General features: G+C 38.4%; 1 protein-coding gene across 14 annotated transcripts in view; it reads right to left on the bottom strand.

Annotated features, from left to right (window-relative positions):
* Svil (Supervillin) overlaps positions 1-22037 on the bottom strand; it is a 133141-nt gene that overhangs the window by 33048 nt on the left and 78056 nt on the right. For 8 of the 14 annotated variants that reach the window (XM_070214774.1, XM_070214772.1, XM_070214775.1 and 5 more), the window contains 4 exons: positions 20179-21784; positions 13527-14128; positions 12017-12130; positions 7495-7981 (listed from right to left, as the gene is read on the bottom strand). In XM_070214774.1, coding sequence (XP_070070875.1) covers positions 7495-7981; positions 12017-12130; positions 13527-14128; positions 20179-21784 — 2809 coding nt within the window. Of the gene's footprint in view, positions 1-6637; positions 7093-7494; positions 7982-8203; positions 10061-12016; positions 12131-13283; positions 13444-13526; positions 14129-20178; positions 21785-22037 lie in introns of those variants that run through there. The other 6 variants (XM_017156094.3, XM_070214777.1, XM_017156098.3 and 3 more) reach the window with 3 other exon arrangements.

Genomic DNA, 22037 nt, shown 5'->3' with positions numbered 1-22037 from the left:
ATACAAATTTTTTATGACACTGAAACTTCTTTCATATTGAGGATATTTACCGCAAAAATGTGTTTTAAACTCTCAAATAAATCTCTAAAATTATTTACTTTATTGACTTTTAAAATGTTCACTAAATCGACATTTTGATGTGATTAGATTTATGGAGGTTCGCCAGTTAATGTCAGCTGTCTCGCTTTTCGCATAGAAGCTTGAGCAGTGAGCACCGAGCAACAGGTGTCTAATTGATTGACTGACAAGCGACAGTCGACAGCCAAGATGGGATGATTGGGGGTCTGGGAGTTGGATGCAAGTTGGCTGGGAGTTTGCAGCTCCGGATGGAGATGGAGGATGGAAATGGCAATGCACTGACAGCCAGGGCCAAACAATGCAATTCAATATATCAAAGGAAAACAGCTCATTGTTTGTCACTCTGTCTCCCAGAAATCAATACTACGCGATAGCAAGTGGCGGTGTGGCCTGAATACTACGTATTCCTATTCCGTATTCCGTATGCCAAGGAGGCTGCTGCTTGGAACATACAAAGGAAATTGAATAACCAGGCACACGAAGATGCACAACCGAACCGAGAGGACTGAAATAATAAATGCCCAATGATGATATCTATGACAGGGCAGACAGACAAAGGAGCCAAACCAGCAGGCCCAGGCACAAAGAGTTGCTTTCAGCTGCTGGAAGATGGAGTTCGGTATCGGGAGGAGGAGATGCAGATGGAGGACAGTGGGGACGAGGCATCTCCACTTTGCATTCGCTGCAAGATGCACAGAGGAAAATATTACAATGTAGGTTTACTTAAAACAAAGAAAATTCCATCAAATATTTTCAATAATTAAAAGTAAAATAAGAAATTTCTAAAGATTAAATCTTTCACCCGATTTGAATGATAATAAATTACCAAACAAAAATTATTCCCGAAAGGAATCTTTTAAAATATTACTTTCTTCAAATTCACTTAGAAGAAAACATACAAAAATTGCTCAAAAAATTCAATTTAATTTAACTGACATGTAATCACCTTTAAATACGTTTTTTTTACAATAATCTTACTTGCTGAGGATGGTATTTATTTGTAGTTCTTTAGATATATTTCCAATGTTAATTTTTGTAAAAGATCATAATTTTTTTTTAGTTATTTAATTCCAATAATAATATTCCAAGTATATTTTTCCAAGTATTTGGACCAGCTGCAGCTGCAGATTTATGAGCGCTTGTCAGACAACAAAAGTAGCAAATACGAGCAGTCCAAGTTGCAGGCCAGTACTTTGTCCGAAATGAGTTCATTGTACGAGGACGCGAAGGAGGTGGTTAAACCAGGGATCCTCCTCTTCCTTATCCTCCCCCCGAAAAAGGCCTGGCCCTCCATGAATGCCTCAGCTAATGAGTTGTCAACTGGCCTGATGAGTTTTATTTGCCAGCCAGACAGCGCAGACAAACATGGCATGCAAATAGTGAAAAAATTAAAGAGCCACGGGGATTTGCATATTATCCTGTCGTTGGGTTTGGGTTTTCTGTGTTTGGTTTGTCGACTTCGCGAGTGTCAAAGTCAATGTCAGAAAAGCAGAAAAACTCTGTCTGGTCTGCGAATGGTGAAGTGACAGTTTAAGTGCATCTATTACAGCTCCTGCCCCCTGAAAAAAATATATGTAGCCACAAAACGGCGACTCACGTTTCCGCTTCTGGCCATAAAAATAAAAACCGTCTAGATTTATGACTAAAGCTAGTAGTGCCAAGCATAAAAGGATGCGTTGGCCAAAAATGACTCATAAAATGGGTAGTAAATGACTAGGTTAACGCCTTAAATATTAGAATTGAGAATCTATTTATTGCGGAATTTTTTAATCTTCCTAAAAATCTACAAGTAAAATATCGAAAGCTATAAACATTAAAAGGCCATTAATCACCCTAATTAAATATTAATAGAATTCCAATGCTCAATTCTCCTCCAGAAAACTGTTAAAATCCACAGCTTTTCAAAACATTTCTATCGCCTCCAACACTTGGCAATTAGTTCTCATTAAAATCATATTAAGTCAGCCATATCGACTAGGCCAATTTACAAAATTTCATCATTTCCTGTCGAATGGTTTTTCTAGTTTGTAGGTTTTTTTCTTGTATTTTTAAGTAATTCGTTTCCAATTGCGAAAGCTTCAAGTTTTTTGAAGCCCAAACATATGTGTGCCATAAATTAAGTGGAGTAAATTTAATGAGCTGCAAGTGTGGGAGATGTGTTTCATAATCCGCTCAATCAAGGGTTTATCTCCCCACTAAAACCAAAATTAAACGATAGTTGAACAATCAACGCCACAGGCCAATTTGCCCCCAGAAAAAAACACTTGCCCAGACAAATTGAGGAAGCGAAGCATTTGAAACTGTCAGTAACAGCCAGTAGATACAGCCAGTAGATAAATTTTCCGATATAAAAGATACAAAGATACAGATACAACAGCTGTGCAAAGCAAACCGTAACCGAAAATGTCAGAAAGAGGCTAGCAGCTAAGCAAACAGGGTTTGAAACCAAAAAAGAGTCAATGTACTAGAGCTGAAAGATTGTGTAATATTTCAGATTGCTTTGGGAATTGGTTAAAGGATCCATTAAACTTCACCAGATTTTTTCCAATAAAAATAATATTTATAGCCCCACGACGCGACGAGAACAAACCGAAGCGAAAACATAATTAATGGATCGGTGCCTCGGAATTATGTGAGTTTAATGGTTGTGTAATCTCTGGAAATGCATTTCCCAGCACGCAGCGCAGCATCAAATAACATGCCCCTAAATGGAAATGTTTCTCTCTACTTCAGATGGGGGCGGGGATATCGGTTGGGAATGGGTATATAGTTTATATGGTATGGGATGCTATGGGGGATCTGATCGGCCGCAAAGCTTTCCGTTTGATAATGCATCATTCGATCACGCGGCTATGGCGGTGGCGGCATTTTTCAATTAATGAATGCCAGACGATCCAAAACCGAACCGAGCTGCCATATGCACTCAGATAAATGGGTTTTAGGCATAAATATCTATAAATACATACATCATTCAAACATTTCTTATAATATAAACATGTTTTTGAACGATTTTTGGTTCATTATTATTATCTCCTCATTTCTATTACTTTTTACTCACTAATATTTTGATTTTAAAATTTATTTATATAAATTTTAGATTATACCCATGCCTCAAAAAAAATTAGAATAAAAATTCAACAGATCTTAAAAACTTGTTCCAAAATTGTGTATTTTGATGTTTTTTACTAAAATAAACCTAGTTTTTATAGTTTTTACCTCTGGTTACCCAATTTTTATATGATTATTTTTTGTGTATTGGGCGAGGCCCCTTAGTTTTTTAGCTGAACTGAACTTCTCCCGCAGAACTTTGTTTCAATCCGAATCCGCTTCGTTTATTTGCTTTGGCTCATTAGCGTTTGGACTCACGTTTTTCCTCTACCGATCACGTCGGGTATTGCTATCTCTATCCTCCGGTCATCGGCTGTCTCTTTCCCACTTAGTTATGGGTGCCTGTGCATTTGGATTTGGGGTAATGCACATCCAACACTTTCCCATAGAGTGAAATTAACCCCGAGTGTCCACTTGACTATCATAAAAATCCGTAGCGATAAGCAGGCACTCGACTGTCTATTTATGGCCAATCGTTTGTTTTGTTTACAAATGAGCCAGGTTGCCATTAAAACGGAAATCGAAAGAAGCCACTTCTTATCTGGGTAAACTCAATAGAAATATATTTTCCAAGTAAATAAACCTATAGGTACTCAAATAATATTCTAAGTATTTTTATCGCCTCGTTTACACTACTTAAATTTAAGGTAAACAGGGAAAAAGGTGCCTTAATGAATATTTAAACAAAGTTGATAAGGTTTATAATAAAAGTGCATGAATTATTTTTTAACAAATTGGAAATCCAATAGGTATTAATTTCGTTGCTTTCATATTTAAGTAAACAACAGTAGCAATTGCAAGTTGAATAATCAAAACTGCTGAAATATGAGACTAATCAGTTTCTCTGGAAAATCATTGACTGCATTATTTTCCATGTCGATTAACTATTATTTAATTGGCTTTCTGGGCAGACACGCTTCGCATTAAAATTGTAAAAATAAAAATAAAACAAATTGCAAACTAATTTCGTTTTCATTTCAAATGGCACCGCCAAAAGAAATTCGCTTCGGGCCAAAAAGCGAAAAAAGAAAAAATAAAAACAAATAAAACCACAAATTATGCAAATTCATTGAAAACGAAAGGCATTCTCCGAAACACCTTAAACATTTGATTCGCTCCGCATTTGATTATTCATTAGCCGTGATTTTTTGGATTACCTGTTTCGAGGGGGAGTCGAATTATGCAATACAATTTGAAATCAGAAAAATGTTTGAATAAACCAATATAATAATTGGAAAAATAATTTGCCTGGAGGTTAAAATTAAACTCTTTTGATTTTGATTGATTTAATTTTTGAACGTGCATGCTTTTTGGATACTCATTTATGCAAATGCTGGCCTGAATTGGGGACCTTGAACCTAAAGACAATAGACATTAAACACTTGATAATTAAAATCGACTAAATCAACAAAATTTGGCTAAAATTGCTCAAGCGAGTCGCAGACTTTTAAAAACTGGAAAAATGAAACCAAAACAAAAAATTCGGCTGCAAACCTTTTTCATACAGAGCGACAGAGAGAGAAATACAAATACAATAGGGATTCAATTTGAGATTGAGAGTCCAAGTGCAAGCAAACACGAAAACAACAACAATGCCTGGACAAGAAGTATAGCAAAAAATAACCAACAACAACGTTTCAACAAAAATCTGCGACTCTGGGTAATACACTTGAATAAATTCAAAGTTCGATTATAAAAATGTATTAATTTTTATTGTTTTTTTACATCTATAGAAATCAGGACTATATATTTTGTTTTAGAAAAACTAAAAATAATTAACATAAATAAAATGACCATATTTTAATCCAATATTTAAAATATTTTTCATGGTAAGCTGATAAGGATTTTAATTTTCGTTAGAAACCACCATAAAATTTTTCCATTGAAAATATTTCAAATTTTTATTGTGATTTTATAAAATCAATTTTTTTAACCAACCTACTGATTAAATCCCTTATCATCATTTCATATTACTTAAGTTTTTAAGATGATTTTTAAACGGAAACTGGAAAAACCTTATAAATCCACAAGAAACTGCCATGTATTTATTAAAATATTTGAGCCCCAACCCATTTTTCTCAGTGCACCGCAGTCTGCAGAGTTTTCGGTGAATCAGCAAAATGTTTGAATGGAAACAAAACAACCATTTTACAGTTTTTTCGGCTGTTTGCCGGCAGGTAAGACAAGGAGAGCAAGAGTTGGAGCGAGACGGAAACAGGCAGATGGAACCCTTGGCGAAAACAACAAAACTAAAGGAACTTCAACTTCCATCTGGTTTTTATGATGAAAAACCTCTATAATTTGTACAAACCTTTTAAAGAGAGCAATAAAAGCCGCTGTTTCTGTTCCGTCGCAATTTGCACTTGCACTTTCAATTGCCAGCAATTGTTTTAATTACGAACCGAATGTGCTAAGATCTTCGTTTTGCCTTGGAACAATGACGAATTGACCGCAAAATTAGCATAATTTTTACAACCGGCAAAAAGAGCGCGCGATTGCAAAATGTAAACAAAGTCATAAAAAACACAAAGTCGCACTTAGAACCTTGTAAACTGGTTGTATATTTATTAAAAAAATATGTGTATATTCGAGTATTGTGCGCCACTAGAATCCATTAATATCCATCATTGTATTAATATGTTTTATAAACAAAACCACCGTGAGACCGTGAGAATTCCGTACTTGCGACCGAACAGCTGGAGTTTTGTTTTAAACTAAACCGACAACAAATTGCGGGGGTTGCTTATATAGTAGAGATGCAAGATAAACGATAGAACTATCGATTACTATCACGATAGTATTCCCATACCAATTAATAATTTATCCATTTTTTAAACGAAATGGTAAGATAACAAATACATTTGTTTTAGTGGAAATTAATATCTTTAAATGTTATTTATATTAGAGCTGCAAAAACATCGATAGTGGAAATATTGAGGGTACTCCCTTAGACATTCATAAGTTTTTAAAAAATAAGTCTTTAGGTTTTCTTTTGTTAATAATAATAATTTTAAGTATAAATTACACTTTCATTTTATACTCAAGGTTCAAAAAAACTTTAGATACTGGCCGATAGTATCGTGATAGTTAAAAAACATCGGTGGTGCCACCGAGCGGCTCTCTATCGATAGTATCATCACCTGTTCATCAGCTGTTCACCTATTCACCATAAGAATATATTTCAAACTTGGTGGCATCACTCTTAAACCCCCCACAGATATGGTAGCCTTTAAATTTAAATTTTTGGCGCCAAAAAATCACAAAACAACTTATTTTAAATTCAACGTTCAGCGGGGAAATATTGGTAAAATATATTTAGATCCATGCTGTTATTAAACATACAGTTAGTAAGGAACAACAGTTAGTGGCCAAACAAAACTACAGTTAAATAGGATTTCCGTCAACTTTATTAATGTTTCTTTTTATTTACTCGTTTTTTTATAGTTTTTTATCAGCTTTTTGGCATCACGTAAAAATATATTGTGGCATAATATATCGTTTAAACAAGTTGTCGATAAAATATATTGTTTTGTTTTTGTTTTCAAGTGTATATATCAGTTAATTAGTTTTTTTGCACAAACAGTAGTAAGCAATGCAATTTTTAAACTTAATTACTAGTTTTTTACAAAATCTATCGGTCGAAGAAGCTTGTAAAAGGGTTTCGGTTGCAATGGATGTTGCTGTTGCTGCTGTACCAGCAATTGTTGCTGTTGTAGCTGCAATTGTTGCTGTTGTACCTGTAATATTTGCATTTGTTGCTGCTGTACTTGCAATATTTGCAGATGTTGCTGCTGTGCCAACAATTTTGGATGCTGCTGGTGTTGCTGCTGCGACTGCGGTTGCTGTGGCCTCTGGCCAAGTGGGCAGTAATAGCTCCTTGCCACGGGTTGCACTCTTCTTAGGAATCTTTTGCGTTCGAGTGCGGAGAATTTTGTTTAATTGTTTTAATCGAAAAGCAAAAGTCTTTTTTTTTCGGCAAACAAACACACAAGATGTGAAGAGAATTCGTAGACATTTACAAAATGTTCGATACAAAAAACATTGTGAACTTTATAACTAATGTAAATCTTCGTCTCAACTTTTTTTGCATTAATTGTAAATATTTAGTTTTACTTTTTTGGGAACCAGTCTTGAGAAGCACACACATTTGATGCATGTATGGCGCTGTCTAAACGTTATGTATATACGAGTATAAAACCATGATGGGTAGCGAATCTCTCGGGGATCTTTTGGTTGTTAGTAGCTAGGGATTAGTGCACTAACACACGGAGCACGGGAGCACGAAGGACGACCAGGACCAGGACTCACCCATCTGGCTGATGTTGCTGCTGCTGCTGCGATTGCTGTTGCTGCTGCTGCCGGCGACGTCTGGCCACAGCACTATTCTTGATAATAGCCTCGATCTCGCGACCCCCCGAACTCTCGCCCTCCGATGCCGAGGCACAATTGCCGGCTGTATCTTCACTGGCCACCGCACGAGGTTGTCCCAGGGTGGAGAGATTCCTCACAAGATTTACGGCATCATCGTGCTTCGGCGTGGAGTTCTCCTTGGAGACATTTCTCAATATCTGGGCTAAATTCCTTTGCGGATTGTCCACCTCATCACTAGTTCCGCCTCTAGTGGCATCTTCCGTGGTGGCAGATTTGCGAAGATTGGAAACAGTAGCATGAGTGGAGCGTTTGAGGCGATTCTTCAGCTCGGCATTGAGATCCACGGGCATTAGACCGCGTCCCATGCCCAGCATAGGTTTTCCCGTCTTAAGAATGCTCTTAAGTGGTTCGCTAGTGGGTTTTCCTATAAAACAAAATAGATTCATAAAATTAATATACATTCAAGGGACTAAATAATGTTTTTCAAATAATAGGCAGCAAATCAATCCATTAAAAAGGCAGGCAAAAATCATACTCAACATGCTTAGTTGCAAAATTTGAGAAGCGCAGAGAAGGGCTCCAAACCACAAACATGCTTAAACACGACGTACTTACGTAGCTTCATAAATATCCCCTTGGATTAACGTTTCTTTAGCACATTTCTTGGATTTATTTTCTTGGTTTAACAACTTCCATTAATTAAATATTACAATAATAATAATAAATGTAATACATACTCATCATAATATAATTCCGTTTAAGGTACAATTCGTTTTTAAATGTAAATAAAAAGTAGTGATTTATGTATAAATAAGCACAAAAGCAGTTTCGCATAGTAATATATAGGATATATGGGTTAACTGGAAGGTTTTTTCGCTGGCTAGACATATAATATACGAGCCGGTTGGGAATAAAACTGTCTCTTGGTTTTTAAATACAATGCCTAACATTTATAGTTTGTTTTTCTTTTTATTACTTCGTTTTTTTTTCGTTTGTTTGACATTTCTGTATGGAGTTTTCATTTCGTTTCGTTCTTTTTGTTTTTATTTTTATGGATTACTACGAGACTACTACAGGTGGACAGGATTGGGATCGGGCGCATCTATCACACTGAGCGCAGGACCCACACGAAGAGAGCATAATTTCTGGGGGTTTCGAAAATGAAAGGGGGTTTGGGTTTCGGTTTTTGTTTTGAAAAATTGGGAAATTTTGAATGCTTGGCCAAAATATCAAATTTTTCAGCCCAATAACTCGCCGTACAACAGCTTAAATTCCTTGCCAGCCGCACGGAGTTCATCGGGTGTGACCTCAATATCTTCGTAGCTGGAAATGGTGGCCTTTCGTCGATTCACCGGTGAATGTGCTCTCTTCGGACTTGGCATCGCCGTGGGACTGGTGCAGCCACTCGAATAGTGATCCATGGACAAGGGACGCGTCCTTTTGAGCAGCTCTCGTCGCTTGGAAACCACTGTGGTTATGGGTGGTATTCTAACATGCGCATTGGTGGCTTCTACTTGTTGGCTGGGCAGCGATTGAGTTTTCATTAGGGTGGTGGTGCTATTGAAGCTTTCTTTTACCCCGAAATACTTGGCAAAGCGATCGTCTACGTTGGGCGAACGTGGTGCTCCTATGGTCACCGAGGTGATCTCGGTGGTGTGTCGCCGATTGACGGGTTGTGGTTGCACCTGCTGTTGCTGCACCAATCGACTGATCTTCCTCCTCATCTCGGATACTCTGGGTGGAGCACGATTCTCTTCCTCCTGGGGATTCTGATTACTTTCCTGATGATTTATCTGCTGATTGGAGGCGCAATTCTCCTTGCCCGAATCCGAACCACTATCGCTGGTGGTGCCATTTGCTAGCTGCTTTTCCTGTTGCTTTTCTATAAAGGGGGACTTCACTTTGCCTATGGTGCGCAGCTGAACGGAGAGGTTCACAGGCTCTAGAGTTTGCAATTTAACCAGGCAGGAGTTCCAGCTGTTAGAGCCACTACCGCTATTATTATTCCTATCTCCTCTGAAAGTATCAGGCAGTATTAGCTTGCCAGGAGTGCGTACTGTAATGCGGAGAGAAGATTGGCTTGACGGCGGATCGGTGGCGGATCTGGTCAGAACATGAAAGCCATTGTGCAGGGGCGATTCCCTTAGAACAGGAGGCGGAGTATCCTTTTTCCTTAGCTTAACCTGCTCATCCAGGTCCACCTGGTCCTTGGTGACCTGCTCCTCCTGCTCCTCCGGTTCAATGATGCTCTCTAGCGTCAGACTAGATAACTCCTTTTCATGCGGTATGGGTGAGTAATCCATGGGCGTGGGCGTCACACTGGTGCTGCTGGCGGTGGTGCTGCTCCTGGGCGTCGTCCTTTCGATGGGTGGACTCCTTGAGTAGCTGCTGGTGCGACTGCGATACCTTCCACTGGCGCTGCCTCCTCCACCGCCGCCGCCGCCGCTCTCGCAAAGATTGCTGAAGAAGGCCAGACGCTCGGCCAGCGAAAGAGATGAGGGTTCTATATATTTGGAATTTAGTTTTAGAGATTAGTTTTTGGCAGACTAAATCCTTGTGGTTTCGGCACCACTTACGCATTATTGCATTTGCTCAGTTGGCTCTACTTTAAGTATTTTAAATATTTATTGCTGATGCTGCTGTGGTTGCTTGTGGTTTCTTTGACTGACGACGACTTACAAGAGTCGAATGACGAGCTGCGCATTCGGTTATATCCGCTGCCCACACTCGAAAATGCTGCGATAATGATGTACTTATTTCCCGCTCTATACGCTATATGCCATACGCTATCATCTCCAACCGCCCTTTATCAAACTGACCGACCACCACAAAAGAGATGATGATTTTTTACCCCCGCGTAACTGAATCATAGAAAGTTCGTCTCGTCTGCCGTTTATAAAGCAATTTCTATAATTTGCCACTTTTTTTGCGCTCGCTTTTGTCCACTATATTTATATGTACATATATGTTATGTATCTCTCGATTTTCATTTTCATTTGTAACTTTCGATATTGGTTCTTCCACACAAAACGCTTTCAATTGATATGAACTTTCTTTGTAAGCGAGTGACGTTTTTTGTGTGTGGGCTTGGGTTTAACTGATAAACAAGTCGCTAAGAAATTATGGAAAATTTTTGTAAGCTTGATTTAAAGTTGTGGAAAAAATCGAACAATATTTATAATAAATCTAGTTAAAATATTTAGAATTTTAGAAGAAACTGACCAAAATAAAAAATGTTTTTTAAGTAAAAAAAAATTATAATGAAATCAGACTAATAAAATTTAATAATTTGGTATTATTTATAAAGACTTTACATCTTTAAATCAACTTACAAAGATGAGATAATTGGTTTTTATCATATTTTTACTTCATAAACACCTAATACAAATGAAAAGCAATTATTTTAAACTTATTTTCACTACGTAACCTTTGTCTATATTTCTTTGTTTAAACTTGTTTAACAAATCTGCTTGCTAATTATATATTTAACTGTCGTCTATCAAGGTCAACGTCATTCCGCCTTATCGGTAATAAATTTTACAGCCTTTATTTCGGGGCGAAACCACAAAGAACACGCTTAAACATTTTACCCGCCCATCTTTGGGCCATAAAAAAAGACTGATAACTGAATTTAAAGAAGGTCACCATTAGCTTCACCCATTTTCCAAGAGTGTGTCAGGGAGTTATTATTATGGATCACTTTCAAGGAAGAAAATTCGTTTCGCGTGGGCGTTAAAAATGTTGTAAGTAAAAGGCCATAAAATTATGAACGCTTAATTAACTGCGCTAAAGACCTCAAAATAAATAAATATGGATAAATAAATCACGCGCGTCTTAAATTACATAAAACACATACAGTTGTGGAGAATAAATTGTTATTAGTTTTCTCATGCGCAAAACAACAACAATATCAATAAAAACAAGTCAAAAAACAGCAACAATAACATGAAGTTAATTCATTAGAAAACTCAAACTGGCGTAAATAATGTGAAAAAGTCGTAAATGAAAAACCAATGAACGCACATGCATGGAGAACTAAATTAGTGTATGATTTTGTTTTTGTTTCAGCAGTTTTTCCATTTCTTTCATTGCGCAATTTGGCGTGGCTGCATTTTCTTTCTTTCATTCGAATTTGGCACTGATTTTTATCGGCCATTGCGAATTTGTTCGAGTTAATTATAAATTAGTCGCAGGCGAATAAAAAAAATATGTAAAATTAAAGAAAACACACAGACGGTAAGCAACAACAACAACAATAATATTTGTATATGAATTATAAATGTTTTTTTTATCATTCCAAAATGAGCAAATCGTGCAAATCAAACAAAAACGTAAAAATGGTTGAGAGAAGAGAGTTGAAAACTAGATAAGCTGGAATTTATTGGAATATTTCGTAACTGATTTAGGTAATCAAGCTCTCCTCTCTTTTGGAAACCCATAGATAATGATAGTAACTTACCAAATTCCGCATCTATCGTTGCATTTGGCGTGGACAGCTCTTCACTTTGCATGGAATTGTCGGTTTGGTTTGAAGACACTTCCGCCGCAGCTGGTGGAGATTGACGGTTGGCTCCTGAAATGGTTAATTTAAGTATGCTTATTACATGGTTCCTATGAAAATTGGGCTTTGCTAGCTGATGGTTCCTCATGTTTCTCCCTAGGAGTTGTGTTTTGTGTGTTTGGGTAAATTAAAACAGAAAGTACAATGGTTTGGCATGATACTCAAAGGTGGTCTAGATATTATTACATGACTTTTTTACGCTTTCGATAACGCAAGTCTAATCTCAAGTGACCTGTAGACCATATACCCCTTGGATTCCCTTTTTCCCCTTCGAAACGAACCTGGTCACAAATGTTACCCAACACGCAAGCCCCTCAATTAGTTGCTGATTGCCGGAGACGGCGACTTTTCAGAGTGCGGGTGAGTAGAGTGAGTGTGAGGCAAGTGACATACATTTTACAGCTTATTAACTTGGCCAACAACCATGAGAGGCCTGCCTGTGCTTGTGCAGCTACAGCAAAAAGCTAATGGCAAAATCTGGCAAACACTCGGGGATAGAGAGTCACACACTGACCAGCAGTCAGCCAGATTTAACTAATTAAAATTGGCAAAAGGTACGGGGTTTTTACGAAGGGATCTTAAAAAGCTACTAAACAAATATTTAGGTGTTTGCTTACGAGTTATCTATAGTTTATCAAAAGATTTACTATTTAATTAAGTAAAGCCCTAAGTCCTAAAATATTCCCTTTTTTAATAGGTGTTTACGTCATAAGTTTGTTTATTATCCCTAATAACTAACGGAAATAAATATCTTTACTTGCTAATAATTTAATCTGTTTGTTTTTCAGAATGTATGCTTTAAGTATTGGAAATGTTTTTATACATTTGTCAAACAAAATTTTGAGTTAATGTAATATTTAATATTTTGTAATATATTTTTTATAGATTTTTTTAAGGCAAGTTGGCTATCATACAAATCTAGAGATTCATTTAGAATTTAATGGCTTTCTCATCATTATAAAAATTGTGTAATATATTTTTTTAACAACTACAGGTGCATTTCAAATCTAAGAGCTAATTAACAAAACAAATAAAAAAGATTCCTCAACTTATTTTCTGATCAACCATTTTCTACGTTGCTTCCTAAAGATATAATACATCTCACTCAGCACTTCCGTACTGCTAGTTTCATAGGAAAGTACTGTTGAGGCCCTAGCCCAACTCTCTGGCTCCAATCTGCTCCCATTCTGGCCAAACTGATGTGGTCTTGGCCTTCTTGTTACGGTCGGTTTGCGACATGGGCCAAAGCCTAAACCAAGTTCGCAGTGCCACCGGTTGAACTTAGCGGTCGCTGCTCGTCTGCTTTATTGCTTCATGCTAATTTTCTGCAATCCCCGGCGAATGACGATGATGATGATGATGATAATGGTGGGTGAATGGGATCTAGACCTTTTGCTATTTTACTAACCCGTTGCCCGTTGATTGCGCGACTGCTCCTGCAATTGCTGGAACATATTGGCCCTGGCTCGAACGCTATTGCTGCGCGTTAAACCACTTGATGGTGGAGTGGTGGTGGTCGTCGTAGTGGTTGCGGTGGCTGCTGAGCTTGAACTTGCAGATGCGGAAGCGGCTGTCTCATCGCTCAGCGACTGAATGGCCGAATCCTCCTCCAAGGCGGACATCTCGAAGATGTGCTCACTGTCCGTTCCAATGGATAAAGTTAGCTGCTCGCTGAGATTGACGCTGCTGGTGTCGTTGATCGAATTTTGGCGTGCCAACAGCGAGGATGATGCAGATGATCCACCAGGAGCCGCCTGACTGGCCAAGTGGACAACTCGGGGCGATTGCAGTGGCTGCGTGGAACTGCGACCCAAACGGAAGGAGGATCCCACTCCCGAATTCGTGGATGAAGATAGCAGGAGAGGAGCAGGCACGTGACTCAGTGGTTGTCCTGTTATCGGCGAAATCAGCGGTGCCAGCGGCGCGTGGCTCAAGCGAATGTCCAGCGGTTTGGTGGGCTTGAAGGCCGACGAGGCCGAGATGTCGAAGGGCGCGGAGTTGGCTTTAAAGCTGCAAAAGTAGGAAACAAAAAAATATTAATAAATAATAATGATAAACATGTAAATAAGCATCTAAATGGGTCAACAAATTTATGGTTGCCTGTGGCGTTTTAAAAAAATAATATAAACATTAGTTTGACCTGATGGAACAATGAAAATTAAAATGATAACTCAATTATTGTGTCTCACAAAAAAAAAACAAATCAACCTAAATAAGTTTACCACAAAACCCGTGAACAAATGATATTAAATTGGTTTTATTTTGATGGTAAACCTTTTTTGTTATTGGTTTACTTTGAAAAAAAAAACTTTGTTTTTTGTCCTAATAAGGTTAAGTAGGTATTTTAAAATAATATTTCTTTGTTTATCTAATATATATTTACATTGTATTTAAGTTTTGAAATCACTTTGCTTTGACATTGGCTCAGAAAAACTCTTGTTTTCACCTGTTTCGCACAAATTTGCATAACAACGGGGCTTAAATACACTGTGAATCTCTTTGTGAACCCTCCTCATCGCATCTCTATCATTCTCTCTCACTGACAACAATACCCGGACATAATTATAGGCAATTTTGGCCCAACTTAATTATGTTTTGGTGGTGAAATTTTGGCGCTGGCGGCTGAGGCTTTTGGTTTTGATTCGTTTGTAGCCTCCAGGGGGAGTGAAGGTAAAAGTTTACAAGCCAAAAGAATTAGCCAAAATGTTTTGGCAATAAAACGCCAACAGTGAAAGGTAATTGAATGGGTTGATAAGAGAGAAAACAAGAAGAAAATATATACTCATAGCTTTGGGTGTATATTTTTCCACTCTCTCACATAAACTTGCAAGTTTATCACCCTCTAACAAGCCTCTTGAACATTTTCCTTCTATATTTAGTGCCCTCACCTACAACTTGTTCGACTCTTGAGTTTTTCCAATATTTGTTTTGTTTATCAGGCCCATTTTCCATGCCTGGCGAACACATCGAGTGTTCAAAAAAGAGGAAGCGGAAAATAACAAAAAATAAGAAGACAAGAAACTAAAAATATACAACAAATTTAAATGCAACAACTGAGCTAATTGGATTTAGGTTGAGGGAGAGAGAAAAGGGGAAATGAATCCGTGAGAATTCTCCCTTTTTAGATTTTAAATATATATATATATTCGAAACACAAAAAACACGATGATTAGCGGCAACAGTTGGCGAGAATTATAAAAAAGTTTATGACTGTAGATTTCGAGTGATCTAATCAAAGGGGTTCGCTCTATATATATACAACCAAAAAACATTTCTCGATTTTTGCCCACTTATCGAATACACAAACCACAAAAGGCCATTTTAAAGAATATTTCACAGCCCCAAAAAACACAAAATAAATGCAGACATTGGCATTGCTTTTCCAACGATATACCTATATAATTTAAATATTTTTCGCAAATTTGGCACAATTTGTAGCACTTGAAAATTGGAATTTTCGTTTGGCTGCACAAGTGCACATTTTCGTTTTCATGGAATTTATTTTTAGCACATTACGAAATACGTATAGATTTTTAAAGAGCTGGCAGAAAGTATTTTCGTATATTCATCCCACTTTTCCCTGGTTTTTTCACAGGTTTTTCTTCTTCATAAGAACCCAATTTAATTTTAACTACCTTTTCCAATTCACACGCGGTTTGGGAGCCTGTCTACCGGCAACTGGCTAGGAATTTCCGTAGGGAACGTGGTTTTTCTTTCACAATGCACACACATATAGGTAAGGAATCTATATACTATCTGGTTCTGCACCTTCTACACCTGATAAGACGAAGACCGAACGATGGATCGCGACCGAACCGAACCGGGCAGCGATTTAGTTGATAAATTTATCAGTTAGTTTCGATTTCTTCTCTTCACACACTATTCACTATTTATTATTTATTAAGAGGAAGAAAATTATATTTTTCTAATATTTGTTTTTGTTTTTTCTGGGTTTTTTACGTAAAATATAGTGAATATTATAGCGCTGCTGCTGGCGGATACGTGAAAATTGAAAAAGCGATCGCGAGCAACTGAGCGCAAAAATTGTACAAACAAAACGCCGAGCAGAAGAGCAGAAAACGTCGGCAGAGAAAATAATGGGTGGTGGTGGGGAGATTTGGGTGGTGGTGCGGTGGTTTGGTGGTTCGGTGGTGCTCTGCCTCAGTCGACGTCGCTGTCGGCAAATTTAAATTATATTTTCAGCTTTGTTTTCTTGCCTTTTTTTTGTTTTATTCCCTGTGCTTTTGTATTTATTTTGGTATGGTATTTTCCTTCTTTTCCGCCGTCTGGCTGGGAAATGTCTTGGTTGGCTTTTCTTTTGCGGTGGATTTTCTTTGACTCTTGAATTTTGTGAAAGAGAAATTTTTAAAGTGCAAAGAGCAGGCGGAAAAGGTATTTCAAAATTAATAAGCAAATTCTAAAGCAAGTGCGGTTGTCATAAAAAAATTTTAAATGATGATACAACTTTTTTAAATAACAATAAATATTAAGATATTAATTTAAAAATAAATATCATATCTATAACTCTTGTTCTGTATTTATTACCTATTTAAAAAAATAAAATTGAGTACTTTTATTTTTCCTGACTCATTATACCCGTTACTCGTAGAGTAAAAGGGTATACTAGATTCGTGCAAAAGTATGTAACAGCTAGAAGGAAGCGTTTCCGACCCCATAAAGTATATATATTCTTGATCAGGGTCACTAGCCGAGTCGATCTAGCTATGTCCGTCTGTCCGTCTGTCCGTCTGTCCGTCTGTATGAACGCTGAGATCTCAGAAACTACAAAAGCTAGAAGGTTGAGATTTTCCACGCATATTCTTGGGCTTCCTACGCAGCGCAAGTTTATTTTAGCCGAGCGCCACGCCCCCTCTAACGCCCACAATCGCCCTTTACCGATTTTAAAATGGGTCCTGCGCCCACATCTTTAAAGATTTCCGAAAAGTATAAATGCAATTTTGTTGTGTATATTTATACCTATCGAAATGTAGAAGACATTTTTCAAATCGGACGATTCAGCTGAGTTACGATTATTAGTCGGGACACCAACCCGACACAGCGTTCGCACTCCCTTTAGCTGAGTGACGGGTATTAGATAGTCGGGACAACAACCCGACTATAGCGTTCTCTCTTGTTTTTACTTTATTTTTAGTTCGTATTTGTGAATGGACCGTCTGAGGTGTGACACGGATGATTTATTTATAGATCATATAGACTCGCCAGATATTTCTCAATGGGCACATAAAATAATTATTTCACCCATAGGGAAACCTGCGCAAAGATTTCTCCACAGAGTTCGGTATTTTGACATATTTACGATTGGGCTATTAAACCGATTCTTTTTTTAGCCGTAAAATGGTAAAATGAAAGGCAAAGTCTCTTTGTGGTCTGGACTGTAACTTATCTTATCAGTAGATTAGGAAAGATACAGCATAACTTCGAATTGGACATATATTGAAAGCCGTATCGATTTAATCGGCGGCCAACACATGTCTGCTTTGCACTTTTTTTTACTGTCTCAATGCCGGCGATTATTGTTCGATTTTTTCGGTTTTTCTTTTGACAGATTTTAAGTCCCATTTTATTTTCGATTTTTGCTTTAATCGATTTTAAGTACCAATTTTTTTTTCAATTTTTCATTGTTACCGTTTTCTGATATACGCCTCAAACATTTTTTCGCTCTGACGTCGCTGCAGCAATAACATGGAACTGGGAAATCCTCCTCCTCGTTTTGACACGGAATTGGATAAAGATACGAAAAGTATCTGTATCTGAACGCGTTCGCTTGGTGCAAACTACCGAATGCAACTGAATGTAACTACGGATAGTGGAACGTATGAGCAGCATAAATTTCACGGCACAAAGCGTCGGCAAAAGTGCAAAAGATATTGACAATACACCGTTCGCTGAATGCAAATGTGACAGTCAGTAAAAGTGTGAAAAAAAAACAAAAGCCTTACAGAGAACAAACCTGGCTTATATTGTTATTGTTGGTTGATTTTGTTGCCTTGGGAAGGGAGTGCCAGTGTGTCAGAACAAAAGCCCCCAAAAAACAAGCCCAACAAAAATAATAACAGCAGAAAAACACTCACCGGCACAACAACACATAAAATGCTGACATAAAAACACAGTTAAACAAGAACTGGCAACTTTGTGGCGATGGAAGTGGAAGTAGAAGAGGTGCAGGTGCTCCTCTCTATCTTCTAGTCGAAATTCTAAAATGCTTTTAGCGAAGAAACTAGGTTTACGACGGGCCCCGAGACATTGGCCAATCCGCAATTCGCAGAAATTACCCATCCCAGGTGAGAATTTGTGGGCAACAAGCTTATTTAACAACTAATTGTTTTGGGAATAATGGTATGATAGTACTTGATGATAGGCGATTTGGTTGCGGTTCTTGGTTCTTAAGATCTTATGAAATCCGCAATGCGTTGTTTTTCGAACTTTCTGGTTTCAAGGAGTTAATACCCTATTTTCTAGGCTTTAATGATCAGAATATATATTTATTAAAATTTATAAGATTTTTTTAAGAACTTTTTTAAAAAGCAAATCAAAAATTATTTATTTAGTAAATGTAGATTAAATTAATAAAATAAATAGTAAGTTAATTATTATGTAAAGATTTTGTATAATGATGCTATTATAAAAGGATATTTTAAAAAATATTTTTTATTTAACGAATATTTTCTATAACCCTTTTCTTTTAAAAATAATTAGTATTTTATAAATTGAAATTTCAAACAAAATTTTTATTTCTGTGAAATAATTCTTTTTAATATTTTCTGCCTCTTTCCGACCCATTTGAACATATTTCTCTGGATCCCCTCCTCTTCCTCTACTGTTAAAACCAATCGACCTTCCATAATCGCCCGACCATTACTAACCTTTATTTGTATTTCGCGCACTCTCGTGTTCTTGTTGGCCTCAATAGTTGCGCAGATAATTAGGCAAGCAATAAGCTGCTTAAGTGACACCAACAACTAAGCAACAACATCAACTTGGGCCAATAAAAAATAAAAGGCGGCAAAGAAAAGTGAATTATATGACAGCGAATCGAATTGAGGTCAGCAAATAGTCATTGGAGGATTTCATTGGCTTTTTGGGAAACAGAAACAGAATTTGTTGACATTTGGATGCGGAGCAATGGAAAAGCAATTTAAATATTGCCAAAATATCCTCTGTGATGAAATTTTCATCATCAGAATCCAGCTAATTTATGGCTGCGTGGTTAGCGAAGTATGTCCACAATAAAGTTAATTAAGCCGATCATGACTGGATTATAATTTCTATGGACTAACAACTGTAACATTTTCCAGTTGACAGTGAGTCTGTCTGTTGTGGGCACCACCATCACCATGATGGTATAAATATTTATAGGCTCGGCCAAGTGCCAGCCAGAAATGTGCTCGGCGGACCAAAAATAGCAATGAATGTACGCGGGTATATAGACAAATATTGCTCCATGCAAAACACACAGATACGGAGATACGAATTCGGATTCGGGGGCTGGAATTCTTGGGACCATCGAAGCGTAAACTGGCGTCCGCTGCAGAATCAGTTGACAGCTTGACAGGCCACACGACGTATGCGCAATTTGTGAGGGAGAGAATGTGGCAATTTGAACGGGAATTCTCGAAAAAATACTGCCCAGAAATAAGGATATTTATAGGTTTTGTACTTTTGGGAGTTTTGATATTATGGGGAATTTAAATATCTATAAATTTTTTGCTTTGATAAATAAGTATAGTTTAGTTTAAAGATCCTCTTAGTGCATTACCTAAATATAATAGTCTGATTTCTACATTTCCTAAACTTAAAGGCTTATATTAATTCAGATTTGATCTATGATACCTTTTTATTTATTCATTTTCGAAAGGGAATTCATTTAAATTACATTTAATCGTTCATATTAATTTAATGGAATATTATTTTAAATACTTAAGCAGAAATAAAATCCTAATCATTTTTAGATAATTAAATTAAATTTTTAAACCAATTAAATTCCTTCAAAATACCCCTACATTTTAGGAAAATATATAGTAAAGCTATTATTTACTTACAAGCTCATCTCCTCGTTGGTCACGGGTTGCGTTTTGTACCGCTCTCTCTGCAAATCCCTGCGCAGGACACTGGGCTTGAGTACCCTTGGCGTGGCAGCAGCTCCTCCTCCTGCCTGCTCCGATGTCGAAGCCTGCAGCGGTGACTCCCAGCTGCTGTTGGCTCCACCCGCCGCACGGGAAGTGGGCGTCGAGAGCATCTCCATGCGCTTAATCCGCTCGGCCACCGAAATACTCGATGGAGTGGTCACAAAATCCACGGGAGTACTAGGGGCAACCTGCGAATTGGCAATAGCATCCAGTGCGGCTGCCAAATCCATGCCAGGCTGGACGTCCCTCCTTTCCAGCGAACGGGTTCGCCTCTTTAGCAAACTGGGCGAAGTGCTGGTTTCCTCTAAATCATGGGAAGCAGAGCCCAGCGATCGACGCTTGGAAGGCGAATCCGACTTGAGGATTGAGGATAGGGAATCGTTGACCTCGTTGCTCTCCAAACCACTCAAATCAAACTCCTCGCGACTGCTCTTTCGCGAGCTCTTCAGTATCGGGCGTATTTCGTGTTCATCCGCCTCGCCAAAGGACTTCTTTTTAAGTATGGGCTTCGGGGGACGGACTGCCTCCTCGCTGGAGGTGCTCTCCTGTTTCAAGATGGGTCGTATATCGTGTTCTTCACCGTCTTCACCAAAGGTAACGCCATCATGGGCGGCCAGTTCGGCGGCAGCCAAGGTTACAGCCTGGGAAATGGAAACATGCTTGTGGCATCCCCCATCCGAGGGTGTGGATAGCGAGTCCTTCTTCTTCAGGATGCTATGCGGTTGACTCTCGTTGGCCGAGGGGCAACCATCACTCTTGCTGCTGTCGTAGCTGCTCTGCTTCAAGATTCCATGGGCCTGAGCTGGACTCAATCCAGTGCCCGCTTCCTCCAGGGAATTCCTCCTCGCCGACTTGATGAGAATACTCCGTTCGTCGGGTGAATGGGAACGCGAATAGTAGCGTGATTCATCCAGGCTCGATCTCTTCTTCAGGATTCCCTGCCTTTTGCAGCGACTGGCGCCCGCCAGTGGATTATCCATAACGCTCGAGGAGAAGGTCACCGGCGAAGGATTGCTCGAGGCACTCGAGTTGCAATCGCCCAGTCCGTGCTCCTTCTTCTTTAGTATTGATACAATTTGATTCGGAGCAGGTGGTGAATTCTGGTTGGGTAATCCTCCTCCCTCATCCGTGCTCTTCCTCCTCGCTATGGCCGCCATTTTCTGGCTTTCATCCACCGCTGGGGGCTGCGGTTCCGATTGCTCGGCAATCTTCTTAATCTCCGCCAGCTCGGTCTTGGTCCTTTCATTAAATTTCTGGGTGACACTCCTGGCCACTGGAGCATGCAGAGGTCTTGGAGCAGGCAAAACAGCAGTCATCGTGCGCACAGGAACCTCCGGATGGCGAACAGCAGGTATAAACTGACGGTAGGGCTCGGAAATTGAGTTCGTAGACTCGCTGCAGGAACTTTTCTGCGGTGTTTGGAGCAAATCCCTCAGAGCTTCATCATCCCCGGGCACCAAAGGTCGAGCCATTCCCAGTTCACGACGTCGTCGACGGCGCGTTGAAGTGGCTACCTCATCTGTAAGGGCAAATTATAAAATTAGTAACTATTCTTTAGATTTTAAGAGCTAAAAAAGGCAGCCTTTGGACATTATACATGCATAACATTAATTGAGGACTTGGCACAGCTTGGATTTTAACATATTTTACACAAGTTTTTTCAATGGAAAAGCTTTCTTGGAGAAGCACAAAGTGATGTAAATGTAAGTGTTGAAAATGATATTTAAAATGGGAATTATTTTGAGACGTTGGCAGCCACATGGCGATTGAAG

Source organism: Drosophila takahashii, chromosome 3L (genome assembly GCF_030179915.1).
Source record: "Drosophila takahashii strain IR98-3 E-12201 chromosome 3L, DtakHiC1v2, whole genome shotgun sequence".
NCBI lineage: Eukaryota > Metazoa > Arthropoda > Insecta > Diptera > Drosophilidae > Drosophila > Drosophila takahashii.
The sequence above is the reverse complement of the archived record's forward strand: the minus strand, read 5'-3'. Positions and strand labels throughout refer to the sequence as shown.